At 37.1% G+C, this 18,387-nt stretch overlaps 2 protein-coding genes across 4 annotated transcripts in view; one reads left to right on the top strand and one right to left on the bottom strand.

Moving 5' to 3' along the window:
- LOC132698451 (serine/threonine-protein kinase SMG1) overlaps positions 1–18,387 on the bottom strand; it is a 50,958-nt gene that overhangs the window by 24,247 nt on the left and 8,324 nt on the right. For both annotated transcript variants that reach the window (XM_060664501.1, XM_060664502.1), the window contains exons 4-5: positions 17,762–17,996; positions 16,638–17,080 (exon numbers count right to left, since the gene is read on the bottom strand). In XM_060664501.1, the coding sequence (XP_060520484.1) occupies positions 16,638–17,080; positions 17,762–17,996 (678 nt within the window). The remainder of the gene's footprint in view (positions 1–16,637; positions 17,081–17,761; positions 17,997–18,387) is intronic.
- LOC132698027 (5-hydroxytryptamine receptor 1A-like) lies at positions 1,924–15,734 on the top strand. 2 transcript variants are annotated; one of them, XM_060663862.1, is made up of 3 exons: positions 1,924–3,646; positions 3,698–3,977; positions 13,831–15,734. In XM_060663862.1, the coding sequence occupies exons 1-3, from the start codon at positions 3,279–3,281 to the stop codon at positions 14,236–14,238; spliced, it is 1,056 nt and encodes a 351-aa protein (XP_060519845.1). In that variant the 5' UTR covers positions 1,924–3,278; the 3' UTR covers positions 14,239–15,734. The 2 variants fall into 2 exon arrangements, with proteins under 2 accessions (XP_060519845.1, XP_060519844.1); XM_060663861.1 differs by having other exon boundaries at positions 1,924–3,977.

Here is an 18,387-nt window from a genome sequence, read left to right as displayed (position 1 = left end):
CTTGTGTTGTCTCTAAAGTCTAAAAGTTATTTAATTTAGGGCTCAAATTAAATACAAATTATTAATTTGAGCTGTTGAAAGAGCCCACAGCCAAAAATTCACCGCTTATTTTTATTTTTTTCAATTTAAGTAACTAGAAACACAAGTTTCTTCGCTTTGGTCTCGTGTTCGTTGGGGTTTGGTTTTGTTTAATGTTAATTAGGTTGCTTGTGAGAAGAAAAACTTTATATATCTTGTATAAAACACAACGTATAAAAAGCTGACTAAAATAAAACAAGTTTAACAGTAATATAAACTTAATAGAAATATTACAAAACGCTTTATACACACATATATTTTACTATTGTACTAAGTGTTGAATAGCGAATAATTCATAGTTTTTCTTCTTCTTCTTAGTTCTAGGGCAGCTGTGAAAAGTTTCACAGCCATTTTTTTTTATTGTGATATAACAAATATAAATCGAATTAGACAGAGCTGACACACGTCAAAATGTCATCAGTGTTTAAAATCTGCCGAAAACATTCGATTCTTATATTGAATAGCGAAATATTCTGACAAGTTCAATTAATAATCAATTTTAAATCTACCGAAAACATCCGTTCGCTCCCAAGTCGTGACTAAAATACCGGAAAGCTGACGTTTTAAAACGAAACTTCGCGGACGCCTGATTATTGAATAATTTTTTTAGAGCAGAAAAAATACTTTTCCTATTAAGATTTGCGTTAGTTTTTTAGTCTACAACATAGTTTCCCATGGATTTTCATAATTTTATAGCAGATTAATTTCCGTCTACGGGGTGAGTTAATTTCTGAAGAAAATCGTTAGTTCATATTTATTTCAAATGTAACAAAATTCAAATTATCCAGCATACTGTGTTGTGCTATACTTTGTCATTAAACCAATAAAATAATCATTAAGTCTATAAACCGATAATTTATTATTTTGTTATTATTTTTAGTGTATGGAGGGTTCTATTTTGTAAGTGATTCTCAAAGGAGTTCTGCGAATACGAAAATACAAATACAATACAAATGCTGTTAGTTTGCTAGTTTAATACTGTAATAATAATAATAATAACAATGATAAAAAACGTTTTTTTTTTATTAGTCAAACAAAAAAAAACATATACATATTCACAATATAATACAAACAGTTCCAACTGAACCCCAAATCGTCGGATTATTGCATAAGGTTGCATAAATTAAATTATAATGTTGTAAGCTGGAGGTATAATGTAACTTAAGATTAATAAAACTATATACACTGACAGAAATTGGGAGCTACAATACAAGAGAATCTGTATAGGAGAAAAAGAAAGTACATGTAAAACAAAAAAGCATGTTTATGGACATTAGCATTGCACACTAAACAGGTAACTCTTATATCGTTTTTTAAATATGTTTTCTTCAAGGGAAGTGAATTAATTCGTTTGGTAAAGAGTTATAAAATTTAATACAGTTATAAGTAAACGATCTCTGGAAGATTGCAGTCTGGTGACGTGGCACAGTGATTTTATTAATAACTCTGACATTCCGTGCGTGTACCGTCTCCCGAAAAACAAACCTATTACTTAAAGATAAAGGTAGCACAGGGTTCGTTAGGACCTTCATCGCAAAATTACCCAAATGAAGTGCTCTGCGATTCTCCATTTCCAACCAATATTTAAATGTATGAACATGTATTTTGCACTTTTTGAATTCTATTTTTGTGTGCTACATCAAGACAAGGACCATAAATAAAATCACAGTAAAAGAGAACTAAATATATGTCTACTGTTGTATATCATTTTTAATGAAAGATATACCATTGAATATATTCCCTAAAGCGCAACTCCGTATCCAATATAACATGTTGTTTCAAAGCAAATGCGAAAAATTTAAGGTCGCAATTCCTTGTTGAAAATAAAGGGCAGTTTGTTATGTAAACATAGGTAAGTCGGAAATTAGGGAGGTGCTACAACTAATGTTTTTATTTTAAATATTACGAAAGTATTACTATTACAAAAATACACTTTCTGCATAGTTTTTATTTTATTAAAATGAGTGGACGGTCATGAATTAGGTTAAACCCCTATGATTCTTCTAAACTAAATTTAAGGAAAAAATTTATGCAAAATTTATATTTTACGGTTTATTTAGAAACTTTTATCTCTTGCAATCTCTTCATAATACTTAACTTTCAACCTAAACAATAAAATCTAAAGCAATGCATAACGAGATAAAAAAAATAAATAAAGACAATCTAGTGTGCTGGTGTCCCTTTCTAAGACGTTTCTAATTATCGTTAAATTCGACTAATGTATTCAAAAATTTATTATCTAATCATTTAATAGTTCAATAATAAGAGTTTTAATTCAATAATGGTGAATTACACTAATAACGAAATGACAGATATGCATTTTATAGGCGGGCGTGCAAACAAAATTATATATTATGCAACAAGTAGGGTAATACTATACTTTTTCTACGACCGTTAGTTTTTGGGTACATTTTCGCAAAACAACACGAATACGTTCACTGACATGACTGTCAGAATTGACAAATGTCAAAATTCAAAGCGTCGGAAATATCTCCGAAAATATCCGATTGCTCCCAAACCCGTGCGGTAAAATCCCAGAAATGTTCGAAGTAGCTCGGATTCGTGGGAAACGAAACTGACGTGGTAAAGTTTATAGTATCAGAAATGTTGATTTACCCATTATTTCTAAATTGAAATTGTTTTAGAAGATAACTGGTAAATGTTGGTGCCAACTAAATTATTTTTCTAAAGTAACTTTTTTTTTCCATATGCATATTTGTGAATGTCTCTAGGATTTCTGTAAATGTCCATTCAAGTTAAATCTTCAAAGAGCTCGTTAGATTTCCGCGGATTATTGAGGGTTTGTTTATAAAAAATGCATATCGCTTGCTAAATGCATTGAAGTCCTCACTAGAGATTAATAGTATTTAATGATGTTCATTAGAAAATGTTATTTTTTCCTTGATGATTTAAGTTTACCAGTTCATGTGATGTAATTTACAAAACGCTCTATCGTAATTCTTGGATTATCAAGACTTTACTTTTTTGATGTTTGCATTCAGCAATTTACCCTTCGGCGTGTACGAAACGAACCCCCACCACCCCGCCGCGCGCACATCATCCCACCGCCGATCCGGTTACGCGCGCCGCCCCAACGCGGTGGCGGCGGCCGCCGCACACGAGTCCTCCGCCTCTCGCGAGACACACGCTCGACTGTCATGGCGACGCCCCCTACCGAACGACTCTGAAGACGCGCGATCATGCAAGAAGTGCTGAACAAAAGCAATCCGATATCGTCGACATGGAACTGTTCAGGCGAAGCTTATTGCGGCACGAACTTTTGGTTCACCGTCAACGTGCTCATCACTGTCGTCACGATATCGGGAAACCTGCTGACCATTTTCGCGATACTCCTCAGCAGGCACCTGTCTTCGATGGTCGCCAACCAGTTCGTGTTCAGCCTCGCCGTCAGCGACTTCTTTGTCGGCTGCTCGTTGCCGTACCACATGGCGTTCTACGTCATCGACAATTTCGGCGCGGACCGCCTCAACTGCCTCCTGAGGTTCCTGCTCATCCAGTTCGCGTGTTCGAGCTCCATCTGCAACCTACTGCTGATCGCGACCGACAGGTATATCGCGGTCATTTACCCGCTGCACTACGCGAGCAAAGTGACCCGCAGGACCTCGCTGACGATGATCCTCGTCGGGTGGGCGTTCAGTTTTTCGCTGGCCGCGGTCCTTCTGGTGTGGAACGAGTGGCGGGATGGTAGCCAGTGCGAATTGGTGGTGGTCGTGCCCGCGAATTACATGAACTTCATTGTGTTCCCGATGTTCGTGCTCACCTGGAGCATAATGCTGTTGCTGTACAGCAGGATCTGCAGGGAGGCGACCGGACACGCGCAGCGGATACGCAGCAGCAATCAGAGCATACCGGCACTCCGGGATTCCAAGTCGTTTCAAGTACGTTCAAACAAACACTTTCATTTTTTATGCGTCGACCATACACACCCAACGTACTTGAACTTGTGCTGTGTGTTAAACAATGATCTAACTTGGCTGTCATTGAATTATAACTGCTCGATTGTGCATGACTCGAATAAAAATAACATACAGGATGTCCAAAAAAAATACGAGCAATCTTCATAAAATTTAATAAAAACATCAATGAAATAACCTCTCATTGAAATATATTTAGTTTTATTCATATACTGGTGAAAGCAAAAAAAGATACAAACTGAGAGTGGACGAATAAAAAAAAGTATCACACGCTGGGTGCTAAATTAACTACTACTTAGAATAGTGCTGTATTTTGAACAACGCTCTATTTCGGGTCAATTATCAGTTGCACAGTACGTCCCAAAATATGTTTGTTGTTGAAATTTCTGTCTTCTCTTTCTTCTGTGTGTTTATGACAAAATATGACATTATGAAAAATTTGCACACACAAATTTATTTTGACTCATTTTTTTGTAATAAATCGTGTTATTCAAAAAAAATCTGTATTTTCCAAATAAATAGATAGGATTAAAGATATAATCAAGACATGGATCGCCCTGTATCTAAAACTCCAAGATAGCTGACATCTCTGTTTCATTTTATAAAAAAGTAGCTTTAGATCCCCAAAGCCGCAACAAGATGATTAATAATCGAGGTACGTCGTAAAAAACCTAAAACAATTGACCGAAATAATTTTAAAAATACAATGAAATTTATAATTATTTATATACTGGATATTTTCGATATATATAATCGAGGTACGCCGTAAAGAACATAAAACAATTGACCGAAATAATTTTTAAAATACAATGAAATTTGTATTTATTTATATACTGGATATGTTTATTTATTCATTTATTTTTATTGCCCGAAGCGCTAAGTATTATATTAATGTATTGCTTGAAGAGGGTTATAGGTAAATTGGACATCACAATAGTTTATTACAAAATACATATTATTATTATTATTATTAAATAATGATAGATAACACTTTACAATTGCAAGATATTATTTAAAACATTTTGATCGAATTTTACTTGCCAATTAAGGAGAGGTCAATTGACCACCCCAACACTAAACAGTGTACAATTTTCTCAGTTTTGACAAAACTTTATATACTCTGAAAAGTAAAATGTTAAAGTCCCCTTCATATAACTTTAATAAAAACATAAAAGGTCCTCTGAGGTATATTTTTGAAAACATTTGGTTTTTCTAGTTTAATAAAGGCGGATTAAGCTTTGCACCTTAACGCTTAAAATATTTAGCATATTAATCAATAACCTCAAAAAAATTGTATGTTTTCGATAAAAAAAACTATTTTTGGGACAAAGCAATTAGACCAAATAATGTATTTTTAACAAAAAATAATTACCAGTGGAAAATACGAAAAGCATTGATAAGGTAGCAACCTTAAAACTCATTAAATTCTATTTGTTGTGCTCCTTAAAATAAAAAAACGATTTTACAGAAAATAAATAAGACTATAATTTATTTTATAGTTGCGGAAGGTTAGTCCGGCTCTGTCATGCGAGAAAACTATTTTAAGAAATCTTTGAAACAATACAAGTTTTACGTTTTCATTTAATACGCATCTCGTACTTTGGCTTGTATTTTCAGCATTTCTTCGAGAGGGGCATCTTCAACATGATACATAAATAAGTTCTCTAGCAGCTTAACTGAATGATTGGTGGTGGTCCCAGATCAACTTCTTCATCTTCTTCTTCCTCTTGGTGCTCTTCCTCACCCTTTCTTGCTTGTTGTAATATGGCTTCCTCTGTCAAGTCTGCTGTTGTAGGCAAAGCCTGATCTGTCACCATAAAATCTTGCAACTCCTCACTTGTAAACGTAATTCTTGTTTGAAACTGCTTTCTTTATCCACTCGCTTAGTGTCCTGTCGCATTCTGTCTCGGTAATAAGTCCTGCATGACGATAGGAGTGTTGAATTGTTTCTGCTGTCACCTCTTTCCAAGCTTTACTAATAAAGTTGACTGCATCTATTATATTAATGGAAAATTTGTCTTCGGACTCGATCATTTCCATTAAAATATTTTTCCTGTAACGACTCTTTATTACGCTCTGGCCCATCGGCTGTAATACACTTGTTTTGGATGGAAGAAATGCCAATTCAATATTCCGTAGATTTGGAATATGGGGATGTGCAGGGCAGTAATCTAAGAGAATTAATTCTGCATCCCATTTCCGTATCTCCTCTTCAAAAATTTGTGATGTCATCCATGCACACTTGTTTGCCCTGTAAGTGACCATCGTGGGTTAGTTGATTTTCCAATCACGACTAGCTTTATTTTTTCTCTCCCACTCATATTGGCAGCTATTTTACCCTGTTATACGTTCTTTAGAAAATTTTTCACCCACACACTTTTCGCTTCGAAATTTAAGAGTTTTATCGGTCGTCATTTTGTAAAAAATACCAGTTTCGTCAGCATTAAAAACGTCGTCAGTAGGGTACTTTTCTGTTAGTTTTGACCACGTCTTCTCCAGTTGGCTCGTTAGTGACGTTTCTGTCGACATCACGGGCTTCGCCACTTATCTGCCCCATGTTTCTGTTTGAACATCCCCAACTATCCTTCCGAAGCCTTGAAATCGATAATGCCCAGTTGTTCAGCAAACTTTTCTGCTTTTAGTTTTACGATAAGTCCAGAGAGTGGTACATTTTTAAGACGTTGCTGTTGGAACCACTGCAACATTGCCAGATCCAAATCGTAAAATTTTGGATTTTTTTATTAGAACTTCCTGCCGCGTCAGCCTGAATGATTTTTTCTTTGCACTTCCAAATCGTGGATACAGCCGACGGTGTTAGTCCGTATCGACGTCACACATCACTTTTCTTTTCTCCCCGTTCTATCTCCCGAAATATCATTAGTGTACCAGAGCCAGACCAAATTTTGCTTATAAATCAATTTTTTCATACATAAATACTATTTTTAGACGTCCTTGCCACAACATAACTTTTACGCTTTTATTTAATTACGTGAAATTATTCAAGAAATTCAAATTTCCAGGGGCGTCTTTAGGAGCTGATATCTGTGTTATGTAACGAGGCTTGTAAGAAAAAATGTCACATTCGTGTTTCACCTGTGGTGTCAAGGCCGACAACTATCTGATTTGACTTCTGGCGCAACGACCCCCCGCAAGCGAGCTTAATAGCGATTTAATTAGGAATTGAAATCCTATCGCGATTCTCGCACGTCGTTTAATGATGGATGCACTTCCTGTAGCGCTTCGACGCGATTGTTTACCTGCCAATATGCGCCGCGAAAACCTTTTCGAAAAAACAATCAAACATGCACCTGCTCCCGTGATGAGCCTTTGATACACATTTCAATCGGCTCGACGGACATTTAGATACAATCGCTTCGTTTCCGTTTAACGGCAAACGCTTTCCAACAGACTTGGTTGTGGCACCTCCTGGTGTATGTTAGAAATGATGGGTGTGACGTATCTAAATATTTTCTAGCGTTGCTGCAGATATAATTAGTTTCTTAATTGCCTCTTCGAGATGATTATAATTTTAATAATTAGATAAGCTAGATAAATCAAAATATTAAAATACAGAAAAAGAAATAATTTTTTCTCTTTCTCTCAACTACATAACCTCTCTAACTTAAACTTATAATTTTTAACTTGAGCCATGAGTTTGGGAGCTATCGAAAGTTTTCGGTAAATGGTACATGATATTATGACGTTTGACCGTCGTACCCAATTGCCGTGCGGGAAGTGTCAGTTTACCATGTCACCTCATGATATTCACAAATATGCATATGAAAAAAAAAGTTATTTTAGAAAAATAATTTAGTTGTTACCAACATTTACCAATTATCTTCTAAAACAATTACAGTTTAGAAATAATGGGTAAATCAACATTAAAGACAAGAAATTTTTCTACCACGTAAGTTTCGTTTCCCACGGATCCGAGACAGTTCGGACATTTCCGGGATCTTACCGCACGGGTTTGGGAGCAATCGGATGGGTTCGGAGATATTTCCCACGACTTGACTTTGGACGTTTAACAATTCAGACGGTCATGCGTTGTTTTGCAAAAATGTACCCAAAAACTAACGGTCGTAGAAAAAGTATAATAGAAGTATAGTAGAAGAGGAAAGTAGAAATAAACAGGCAGAAAAGAAAGGAAAAAGGAAAAAAGAAGGGAATAAAAATAACCAAGTAAACATGCATAAAATGATAAATGACGAGCTGATATGACCAAGTATATTATGCCCGATAACTTGCTCTATATATAATTTAACTTTTGGCTTAAATAAAGCAGTCAACTTAAGGAATTCAGGGAGTCTATGATAACTTTTGAATGCTTGATATTAAGGCAAAATATCATAGCCGTCTTAAGGAGCCTACATTAATTATACCAATCTAATTTTTTTGTGAGGTGCAATCTCATTTTCGAGTACCTCTCGCTGCATTTATAACAACAAACTGTGAAGGACTAAAGAGAAGGCGACAAATCACAATGTCAATTTTTCCAAGAAACTTCCACAGGCTACTGGAATACTTTTCACATGCGTCGGTTTTTGTGGAATCAAACTTGATTTTTGCCTTGTAATTGAACGTTTTAAAATTGCCACTAGAAGGGCCGCGCTCTGTCATTTTAAACGTAAGTTCATTTGACTCTGGGACTTGCAGCCTTTTCACAAGTAAAAATGAGGTTGTGTGGCGAACCCCTAAAAAATAACTTCGCAAATTACTAAAGATCACTTAATAAAAATAATCTAATTTCACTCTCTGCTGATTCTTCTTCTTCTTCAGCCTCTAGACATTCACTCCTGGACATAGGCCTCCTCTTCCAGTGATTTCCATGCCAACCTTTGCTGTGCGGTTTGCATCCAGTTTTTCCCAGCATGTCGTTGAATATCATCTATCCATCTCGCTTGAGGACGCCCCACAATTCTTTTCGTTCTCCTTGGCCGCCACTGTATTACTGTTTTGGTCCATTTCAAATTGTTTCTAGCAACGTGTCCTGCCTAACGCCACCTGAGACTCATTATCCGCTCTACAACGTCACAGACCCTTGTTCTTCTCCTTATCTCTTCGTTTCTGATCCTCTCTCTCCCAGCATTGCCCTCTCTATTGCTCTTTGACAGACTCGGAGTCGATTTGCACTGCCCACTGTAAGTGTCACAGTCTTGAGTACATATGTTGTTACTGGGAGGATACACATATTGTAGACCTTCTTTTTCAAACTCACTAGTATAGTTGGGTTGCGGAAGATATACCTAAGTTTCCAGAATGCTATCCAGGTGAGATTGATTCTTCGGGTGATCTCTGCTGTCTGATTTTCGTTCCCAAGCTGGATGTTGTGTCCTAGATATATATATCCCTTGACATTTTCTAGCTCGTGATTTTCAATGGAGACCTTTATATTGTCAGGGCTCAGAAGTTTAGTTTTTTGGAGGTTAATTTTGAGGCCTACAGCTCTGCTGATTATCCGCATCGAATTATCCAATTCGCATAAAGTTCATAGCATCCAAAGAAATTAACTTACCTTCCAATTTCAAATATTAACGACGTAAATTATTGGTTGGCACTAAAAAGACTAATACAAAAATTACCAAGCCGTTGCAGTTTCTTGCCAAAATTATGTAACTTTACTGTTTCGTGAGAACGGCTCAAGCAACGTTTGTATAGTCACACTTAATACAGGTCATTTGTAAACAAAGGATTAACCGTTGAAGGCTTTATAATTCTATATTCTATAAATTTCCCGGAAAAGTAACGATGTATGATGTTCGATGTAACGAAAAAGGTTTTTTTTTTTGGTCCGATAAAATTGCAAACTCGTGCAACAAAACGCGAAGGCAACGAACGCCGATCCTTTGTGAAACGAGATACGATCGAATCGAATTTTCCGTTGCGCATTACCGCACGCAATCGTTTCGCAACCCGTGTGTGCTAATACCGTTAAAATATGTTAACGGCCGCAATCAACGCGATGCGTATTTTCCGCTAGGCCGCATTACGGATAAACCGAAACTGTTGATCTGTGGTCCTGTCAAAAGCACAGCTCGGTCCACTGGTCAGCACTTTTCCCCCTTGTGGATGCATAGTTAACACAGGGGAGTGCATGATGTAATTTCTACATGTATTTTTTCATGTAAATATTGCAAAGTATCTACCATAAAATTGCAAGAGATTTTTTTCAAATCTGTGAGTGTAAATCGGCGCAAAGCGTTTGTTTTCATGAACGTATCTTCTATGAAAAAATGTAAATAAAGTCGAAAACATGAAAGATGACTCTTAAAAGTCTAAATATAACTTTATAACATACTAAATATCGCACAGGGAAAATGTAAGTGCAAAAAATGTTCATGAAACAACTGTAGCACCTCATTCTCCATTGCAAGTCCAGTAATTGCAAATAAACGTTCAATCCTCATTTCTCTCGTTTCTGGAATTGGGGATTTTTCTTACGCACCCACAAGTCATCATATGGGTGCTAAAAACATTTTTGCATATAGTTTAGTAATTTGACACTAAGAAACGCTACAAGTATCAGTTGTATCAAAATTTAAAAATCAACCTTTAAAAACAAAAATTCTACCAAAATAATGAAGTCCAGTTTGATTGAAAAAATTGCATCGTGTTCTAGCATAAAAAAATTCCAGTTAAAAATACATACATTTTTAAAAGCAATTTTTTTCTGCTAGAAATACATGTAGAAATTGCGTCGCATCTACTGGGCCTGAAGCGTTAAGTGAAACATAACTTTTCAAATGTTGACTAATCAGCTTGTTCAAAATCGCAAAATATTCTGCTTTGTTGAGAGAAAATGGACGAAAGACGTATTCTAGAATGAATTACGGTTGATAAAAATGTTGACTGGTTGGCGGTTATATTTGTTTAAGCATACACCTCTATGCACTTCTCTGAGTTTACTTTTATGATCAAATCGTTTATAACCTAGTCCTCTTACACTGATTAATCCGACTGTTCACTTAGAACGGAGATAACCATTTTCCCTCATGCCCATTGCTGTATGATTTTGAGGAAGCCAAGTATAGAATTTCTAATATACTAATGTAATTCATTATTGTATAAAATGCGAAAAAAATTGATAGTTAATTTTATTAGATATTCCGATGGCTAAAATACATTATTCGATCAAACAAAATGCCAAGAAACCGATAGCACCTAATATAAGTAAAAAAAATATATACTGTAATACAAAATACACAATCATAACGAGTTATATTAAGTATAATGAAGTTATTTAATTATTAACATTTACACTCACTTTTTTTTTATTTAAAAAAAGTTGATTACAATAACACGTTTATCACGATTATTCTAATATTCGTTTCATTCGTTTTAGTAGTTCGCCATATGTACATTCGTACAGTGCAGAACGTGCCCCCGATATGAAATGGAGAAAGGTGAAAAAAAAAAAATGAAAGACGTGAATGGAGACAGATTGAATATACCCGTGTCGAGTCGATGACGAAATTAATGAACTACGGGGGGGTCGCCATGTTTGCCGGCATATGTTATTGATAACGGACGCTTAATATCTTGTCCCGGAAATGATGTGTCGTCGATGATTGACTAATCCGATCGATAGCGGGGTGGGCGATTGAATTTCATCATAACATTATCACTTACAGATGGAAATTGAAAGTTAAACTGGCTAAACTAGCAATGCCGCGTCGCCTTCTTATTAATTAAATTAATTAATTAAATACGCATTGCATATGCATGCAAGACAAAAATCAATAAAAAAGATAAATTCAGCAGTACGCTATTGCTTTAAAGCAGCAGCCAGTGACCTTCATATCAAGTAGATAAGTAAATGTGGTTTTTTTCCAACACCATAAGAGGCCTCTTCTGGTAATACTTCAAAGAAAAGCATCTGGCAGTGCCGTGTACTGCTGGCGGCAAAACATTGCAGATCTCTCCTGGGTTAAAATGACGTGGAAAATAATATAAACAATATTGTCTGTCTGTCATAACTTCAGTATGCCATAATTAGTCAAGCAGATACATCAAAGGCTGATTCGAAACGTACTGAAATTGACAACATCGCGGCAAATAGCATATTATGCAACAAGTGTGGTATTTGAGTCACAGTTTATTTGGCCTGGGCGTAGCGAGTGACTTAATAAAAGTTTACCGAACGTGATTCATACTATACTTTTTCTACGACCATTAATTTTTGGGTATGATTTTGCAAAACAACGTGAATACATTCACCGAAATGGTCGCTCCCAAACTCGTGCGGTCATATCCGAAGTGGCTCGCAGCCATAGCAAACGAAACTGACGCCGTAAAACGTCACTTTCCGCACGCTAGGTCGGTGCATAATTGGATATCTTAGAGAAGGGAGTAAAAAAACAATATTTTTTTAGAACTAAACATGAAGGTATACACTGAAATTGACTTTTGAATATTTTATAAATATTACGTTGTTTGAGGAATCAGTACATTATTCAGTAAAAATACTAGTGAGTGACACTGAATTTGATATGCTGCCAAATAGTGAGAATTCTCTGAAAATTATCAACTATCATTTTACCAGTTTTCTATGGTCTGGAACTAAACTAAAAGTTCAGATTTTCACGAAATTATATATTTTTACATGACAATTGTTTCGACAACACCGTGTCTTTACCAAATGTCACATTTGATAAAGACACCGTGTTATCGAAACAATTGTCATGTAAAAATATATAATTTCGCGAGAATCTGAACTTTTAGTTCTTATTTATTTTGATAAATAGATTGTCATCAAGTAAAAGCCACCTCAGTTCAATTTTTAAGCACATGTCAATGACATCGGGTGCGTAGTGTTGGGACTGATTGATGGACCGGTCAATTAACCACTTCTTAATTGACTAATCAAAAAATGTTTTAAATAACATCTTGCAATTGTAGAGTGTTACCTATTATTATTAAATTTATTAATTTAGTAATTATCAATAAATTAATATTATTATAATTTATTATAAATTATTATGCTTTTGTGACATCCAATTTACCTATAACCCTCTTCAAGGAATACCCGAATAGGATACCTAGCGATTCGGGGAATCTCAATAATAATATCGACTCTATTTGGTTCCTAGAACCACGCGACGGCGACGTAACGCACAATAAAAAATTAGTATTTTTAAAATTATTTAAGTCAATTGACGCAAAAAAATATAACCGGTCAATTACACAACCCTATCATAGTGAGCAATAACCGATTGCTGTGTCACACGCTAAGACAACGGGTATCTCAGCGGTGGTTTATTTTTAAAAATATTATTATTCTTATAGTTATTCGACTGAATTAAAAAAAGATACTCGCATTGTACAAGCATTGTAGCTCTTTCTCTCTCTCTCTCTTTGCAATTTACAAACAGTTGGGCAAGACAATTATGGCCATTCGCCCATTGCCGACGTCCGCCGAGAAATTTCGCTCTCATGTACAAAGAAGAATATAACCAACATTTGCTCAGCTAACAAAAAACGATTCTGACCAATACCAAAAAAAAAAACCGACATCCCCCGCTTCCACCACGGACCATCCGTGCCCATCCGGCCTCTATACCGGCGTGAACGGGAAAAAACGACAGGGCCGACGAAAAACGCTAAATCCACACAGTGGAAACCGGTAACAAACTTTTGGGGACGAATACAAGGGATTCTGTCGGGAGCGAACGGAGGTTAAACCGCCGCGTGCAATGCTCATCGATCCAAATTAAAACTGGGAATCTTGCAAGTAACTTAACTTAACCGCATACATTTTGTCCAAACGCATTAACTGTGAGCCACCCACAAATAAATTTTTTATCTCTCGCTTTCGCAGGTGATGCTGACGATCCTCGGCTATTTCACCGTCTTCTGGATGCCGTACCTGATCATTGCGATCTGTGCGAGATACTACCGCGAACGCAACTTCGCCCTCCTCTACGAGGTGGCGTTCAACCTGGCGGTCGCGAATTCCGGCATGAACCCGGTGATCTACGCGTGGAAGAATCGCAACTTTCGCGACGCGTTCCTCAAGCTGATCCGGTGCAAGTCGCCGGACGCGCAGCCCTGCGGCGCGAACTACGTCACAGACCATGTGCCGAGCAAGAAGAGTTCGCTCGCGGTCCACGCGGTCTTTGGCGTGGTCGACGAAAATGTCGCTAGGACGGATAACGGCTGTTCGGTGTCTATGCCCGGTTCCGACACCACGGACGTAATCGAAATAACCGAAAGCACGGTGGAATGACTACGAGAAACAATAAGCCAACTCCCTGTCATCGGTCTCTTCGATGTTAATAATATCGACCAATATCGATGCGTTCGCTAACCAGAAATTAATATTTCACTAGGATTCTCCGTATCTATCATCGAAGCTCTCTGGTGTATAGCATAAATTCAAATTCAAAATACAGAAGTGCATCTCTGTCGCAGCCGACGAAAAATAGCGGCCTGGGCGCGTATTGCCGGTATTCGTGGTCACGTGACAGTAACAGATCCAGGATTGAAATAGGCTACATTGCAACAAAATAGTTTCCTAAAGGTTTCCTTTAATATTAATTATCTAAAAGTATTTGGAAACTTATTTTAGAGTCAGGTATTTTTTATTGTATTAGTATCAATTGTTTTTTACATATTTTTACTATCTACAATTATTACAAGCTTTTATTTAACATGCAATCTCACAACAAACTTATCTCCCAGTGATGAAACCTTTTTGGCATTTTCAAAGGTTTTTTGTGTCTCTAGGCTTGCTTGTATCGCTGCCTCCATTTGCTCAGCTTCGATATCAGCCAAACTAACAACATTGGGCTGTGTTTGGGTAAAGTACTTTGGGGCATTCTCGAAAATAGTTGGCACAGCACCTTCCGCTAATTTTGGCCACTCACGAGTATATTCTTTGTACTCTCCTTTAACTAGGCACTTGTCAAACCAAATATCTTTCTCTGCAAAATGTTTTCTACATACAGCTGGTTTCTTTAATTGTCTAATATCATTAGGTATCTTTCTTAGCCAAACTTCTTTTTGATTCTGATTGATTTCTGGTACTTGGTTTTTATCACAAATGCCCACGGGTTTTTTTCTCAAACATTTTAGTTATTGATAACACAAAAAATACAGTTAAAAACCGAGTTTGAAAGTTTAAAATACGGCGGTGTAACCTACAAACACTGATATCCAAAGACACAACTTTGCGGGCAGTTTGCACCGTTGTTTGTCCGATTTATGTCACTTGGCTCTTACTACGAATCCACATGGGTTTTTAAAGCATTCCAGTTATTACTGACACAAAAGAAAACAGTCAAAAAACCGAGTTTTAAACAATTTAATACGAGGGTAACCTACATGAACATACGTGTTTTCCCGGACCGCAGCCGGACTGACTGAAATTGCTGGATCTATTAGAGTCACGTGACTTTCGCGCGGCAGGGCCGGTCTTTTTCGTCGGCTGCGATGTCTGTATACTGACGTCATTCATACGGTCTCAAAAAATTCAGGGTTGGCATACTGATTCTCGCAGAGTTAAAAAAAAGAAGAAGAAACGGCCGTTATCAAGGAAGGACGTGTGCAACGGTGCTACGGTGTTAAGAAGAAGAAACTGGCAAGTGGGTCCGGAGTTGAGGCAGACTTTGAAGTGTGCGTGCTCATTTACAACGTCGGAAAACTGTGATATTAGATATTCTTACGGACGTCGGCCGAAAAATGCTGTGCGAGAAATTTTTAGAAAAAATTGTAATTTTTTGTAACGGGTCACACGTAGTTTTATTTCTAATAGCTTCGCACCGCCGAGGAGCAGACTGGATCCCTCCCCATTTTACTAAGGCATATTTGGGTCATTATTTCACCGGTTTAATCTAGGACTGCTTTTTAGCGAATTACGGGCAAGAAATGCATGTCAAAATTATAGCCCCACCAATTAGAAAAAAAATAACATAGGATATAATTTAAGACCGCATCCTGCGAGAAAATACATTAAACATTTGGATAAAGTATACATAAAAAAATATGTGAAATAATCATCACATTTTTAAAAAAAAGCACATTCCTAGGAACTAAAAAATACGCCACAAAAGATTATACGTATAGCTTGAAAACACAGTTTAATTAACCGCAATCTCGAAGATTTCTGAGGTCAGCACACCTCATTTGAATATTAAAATTTAACGACATAAGGACTATTTATTAGTTCACTGAAAAGCATATTTTAACTGCATTTAGTGCGTTGAATATTAGGACTGATTGACAACACATTTTCATAAATTTAGAATATTATACTTTTTGCGTGATAATTTAAAAGATTTGGCAACAGTGCGTTGTTCAGGCAAGGAGTGGTTAGTTGCCTTGCTCTCGTTTGGGGCCGAAACATCAATTTCGACGCTTGCCTTTAAAAACTATCAAATAGATGCCGCAAACAACTATTATTTAATTGTCTTAATTGTTTCTTGAAAATACACCGCACCGTTAATGAAATATGACAATCCTTTACGTTGTTGCCATTTTGACCCTACATAGCATAAATGAAGGGTTGCGTCTAAGCACAATTTTAGCAGTCTGTGATTATATCAGATGGTTAAACGACCTTTTATAAGACTTCGGCATATGAGGGCATTCATAGAAATATTTCGGGATAGTAAACAACTGACTTACCTCGATCCCGGTAACTCCGAGCGCTTCCCTGACGTTGGGCGTCAATCGAAACGGCACCTTCTCCGGTACCCTCAGCGTTTTGCCTTTTTCGAAGCACACGTTGTAGTCGATGTGCACCACATCGCCGGTTGACAGGTCGATCAAAACATTGTCCAGATGACGATCGCCGAGACCGATAATGTACCCGATGATGCTCATGACGGCGACTGAGTACGAGTATCGTTTGACCACTTGCCACCACGAGCTCGCAGAGACCGAATTGAGCCACAGCTCTTTCGCGAGCAGATCGCACGGCGTCTCGGCCATCAGTTCCGCGAGGACTTCCTTGAGGACGGCCAGGGGCCACTCTTTGCGGTTCTCGATGTTCTTCACGCCGTGTTCGAGCAGTTTGTTGTAGAAGAGTTCCGACGGGCGCAGCACGGTCGTATTATTCGCCGATATGCCTGTGGGTGTACAAATCGATGCGAAAATAAGACGAGAACGGGCTCAGAATTGTTGGAATGAATCTTTAAAATAGTCAGATTTCGTAGGAGTAGGGGTTTATTGTGACGTAAACTTTTCTCCAACTGTTAACAAAACACACAACACCGCAACTTTGTGCTAAATTACCTGAAGCGAATCTGGACCTGATGACGTATACTTGTTAGTGAAATTGCAAATCCGCATAGAAAACATCTCCAAAAAGGCTACTAACTCAAAATTTTGGTAAAAAAGAAATTGTACAACAAAACTAATATTTCAAAATACGAATCTTTGTCTAAAATTTCAACATTTCTCCAAAAATTGAAACATATAACTACCATCCCATTCCCAAAACCGAGAACTGAAAAAAATTGGCCAAAAATTACTACCTACTAACACATTTGCAAAAATATTCCACTAAATACTTAATGAATTTTTGAAAAATAACATAATCACCACCAATTCACTAAATGGGAAACAATTTGGATTTGTAAAAGATAAATCGACAACAAGGCAATTATTGCGATTTGGCAAAAAGGATTAAAAAATTATACAACATAAACACACTTTTTTCCATGAAAGGACTTAGATGAGGGGGTACTACAGGACAGTGGACAGTGAACTAGCACTCTTTGCGGAAGGCACGGCAATAAGCTATGAACCTTTGGGGTTGGGCTTGGCCAGTTCGCGCTGTTGCCATCTCTTGTAGAGGGCGAAAACGGGCGTGGTCCCGTCCACCCACGATATCAGGCCCGATCTCGGCCCCAACGGTATAACCGAGTAGTGTCTCGCGCGGTACAGGTTGTGACCCGCCGGATCCGCGTTCTGCGCCATCATCGTGTTCGCGATGCTCAGGAATTGCATGATGCGCTCGTCTAGATGCAAGTCTTCCAGACCCTATAAACGGAATATTACTCCAAACTAATGGAAAACGCATTCGATAACAAAATTGATAATGGTATATATTTCTCGACTATCCCACATCCTCAAAAAATCTCTGATTGCTGAACCTAGTCAAATCTAAGCCTAAAAAGATGGCGCTAAACTCACACCCGCGATTCAAACTTTTTTTATTGAACCGTAATGGTTCCAGTCATAAAGCCGACATAAATTTTGTGAAATAAATTGTATTTGAACTCTGACGCTTAATAAATTTTAATACAAATTAATTTTGATTAAATTAATTAATGTTTTCTTTGTAATACACGTTAATACTAACGGAAGAAAATTGTAATGATTATTTATACTTATTTTTGTACCTGTTTTTAATGGGTACTCAAATCATTTA

The sequence above is a fragment of the Cylas formicarius genome, unplaced genomic scaffold (assembly GCF_029955315.1).
Source record: "Cylas formicarius isolate icCylForm1 unplaced genomic scaffold, icCylForm1.1 PGA_scaffold_2__14_contigs__length_35257938, whole genome shotgun sequence".
NCBI classification, from domain to species: domain Eukaryota; kingdom Metazoa; phylum Arthropoda; class Insecta; order Coleoptera; family Brentidae; genus Cylas; species Cylas formicarius.
Note: the sequence above shows the minus strand (reverse complement) of the source record. Positions and strands in the feature narration are given on the sequence as shown.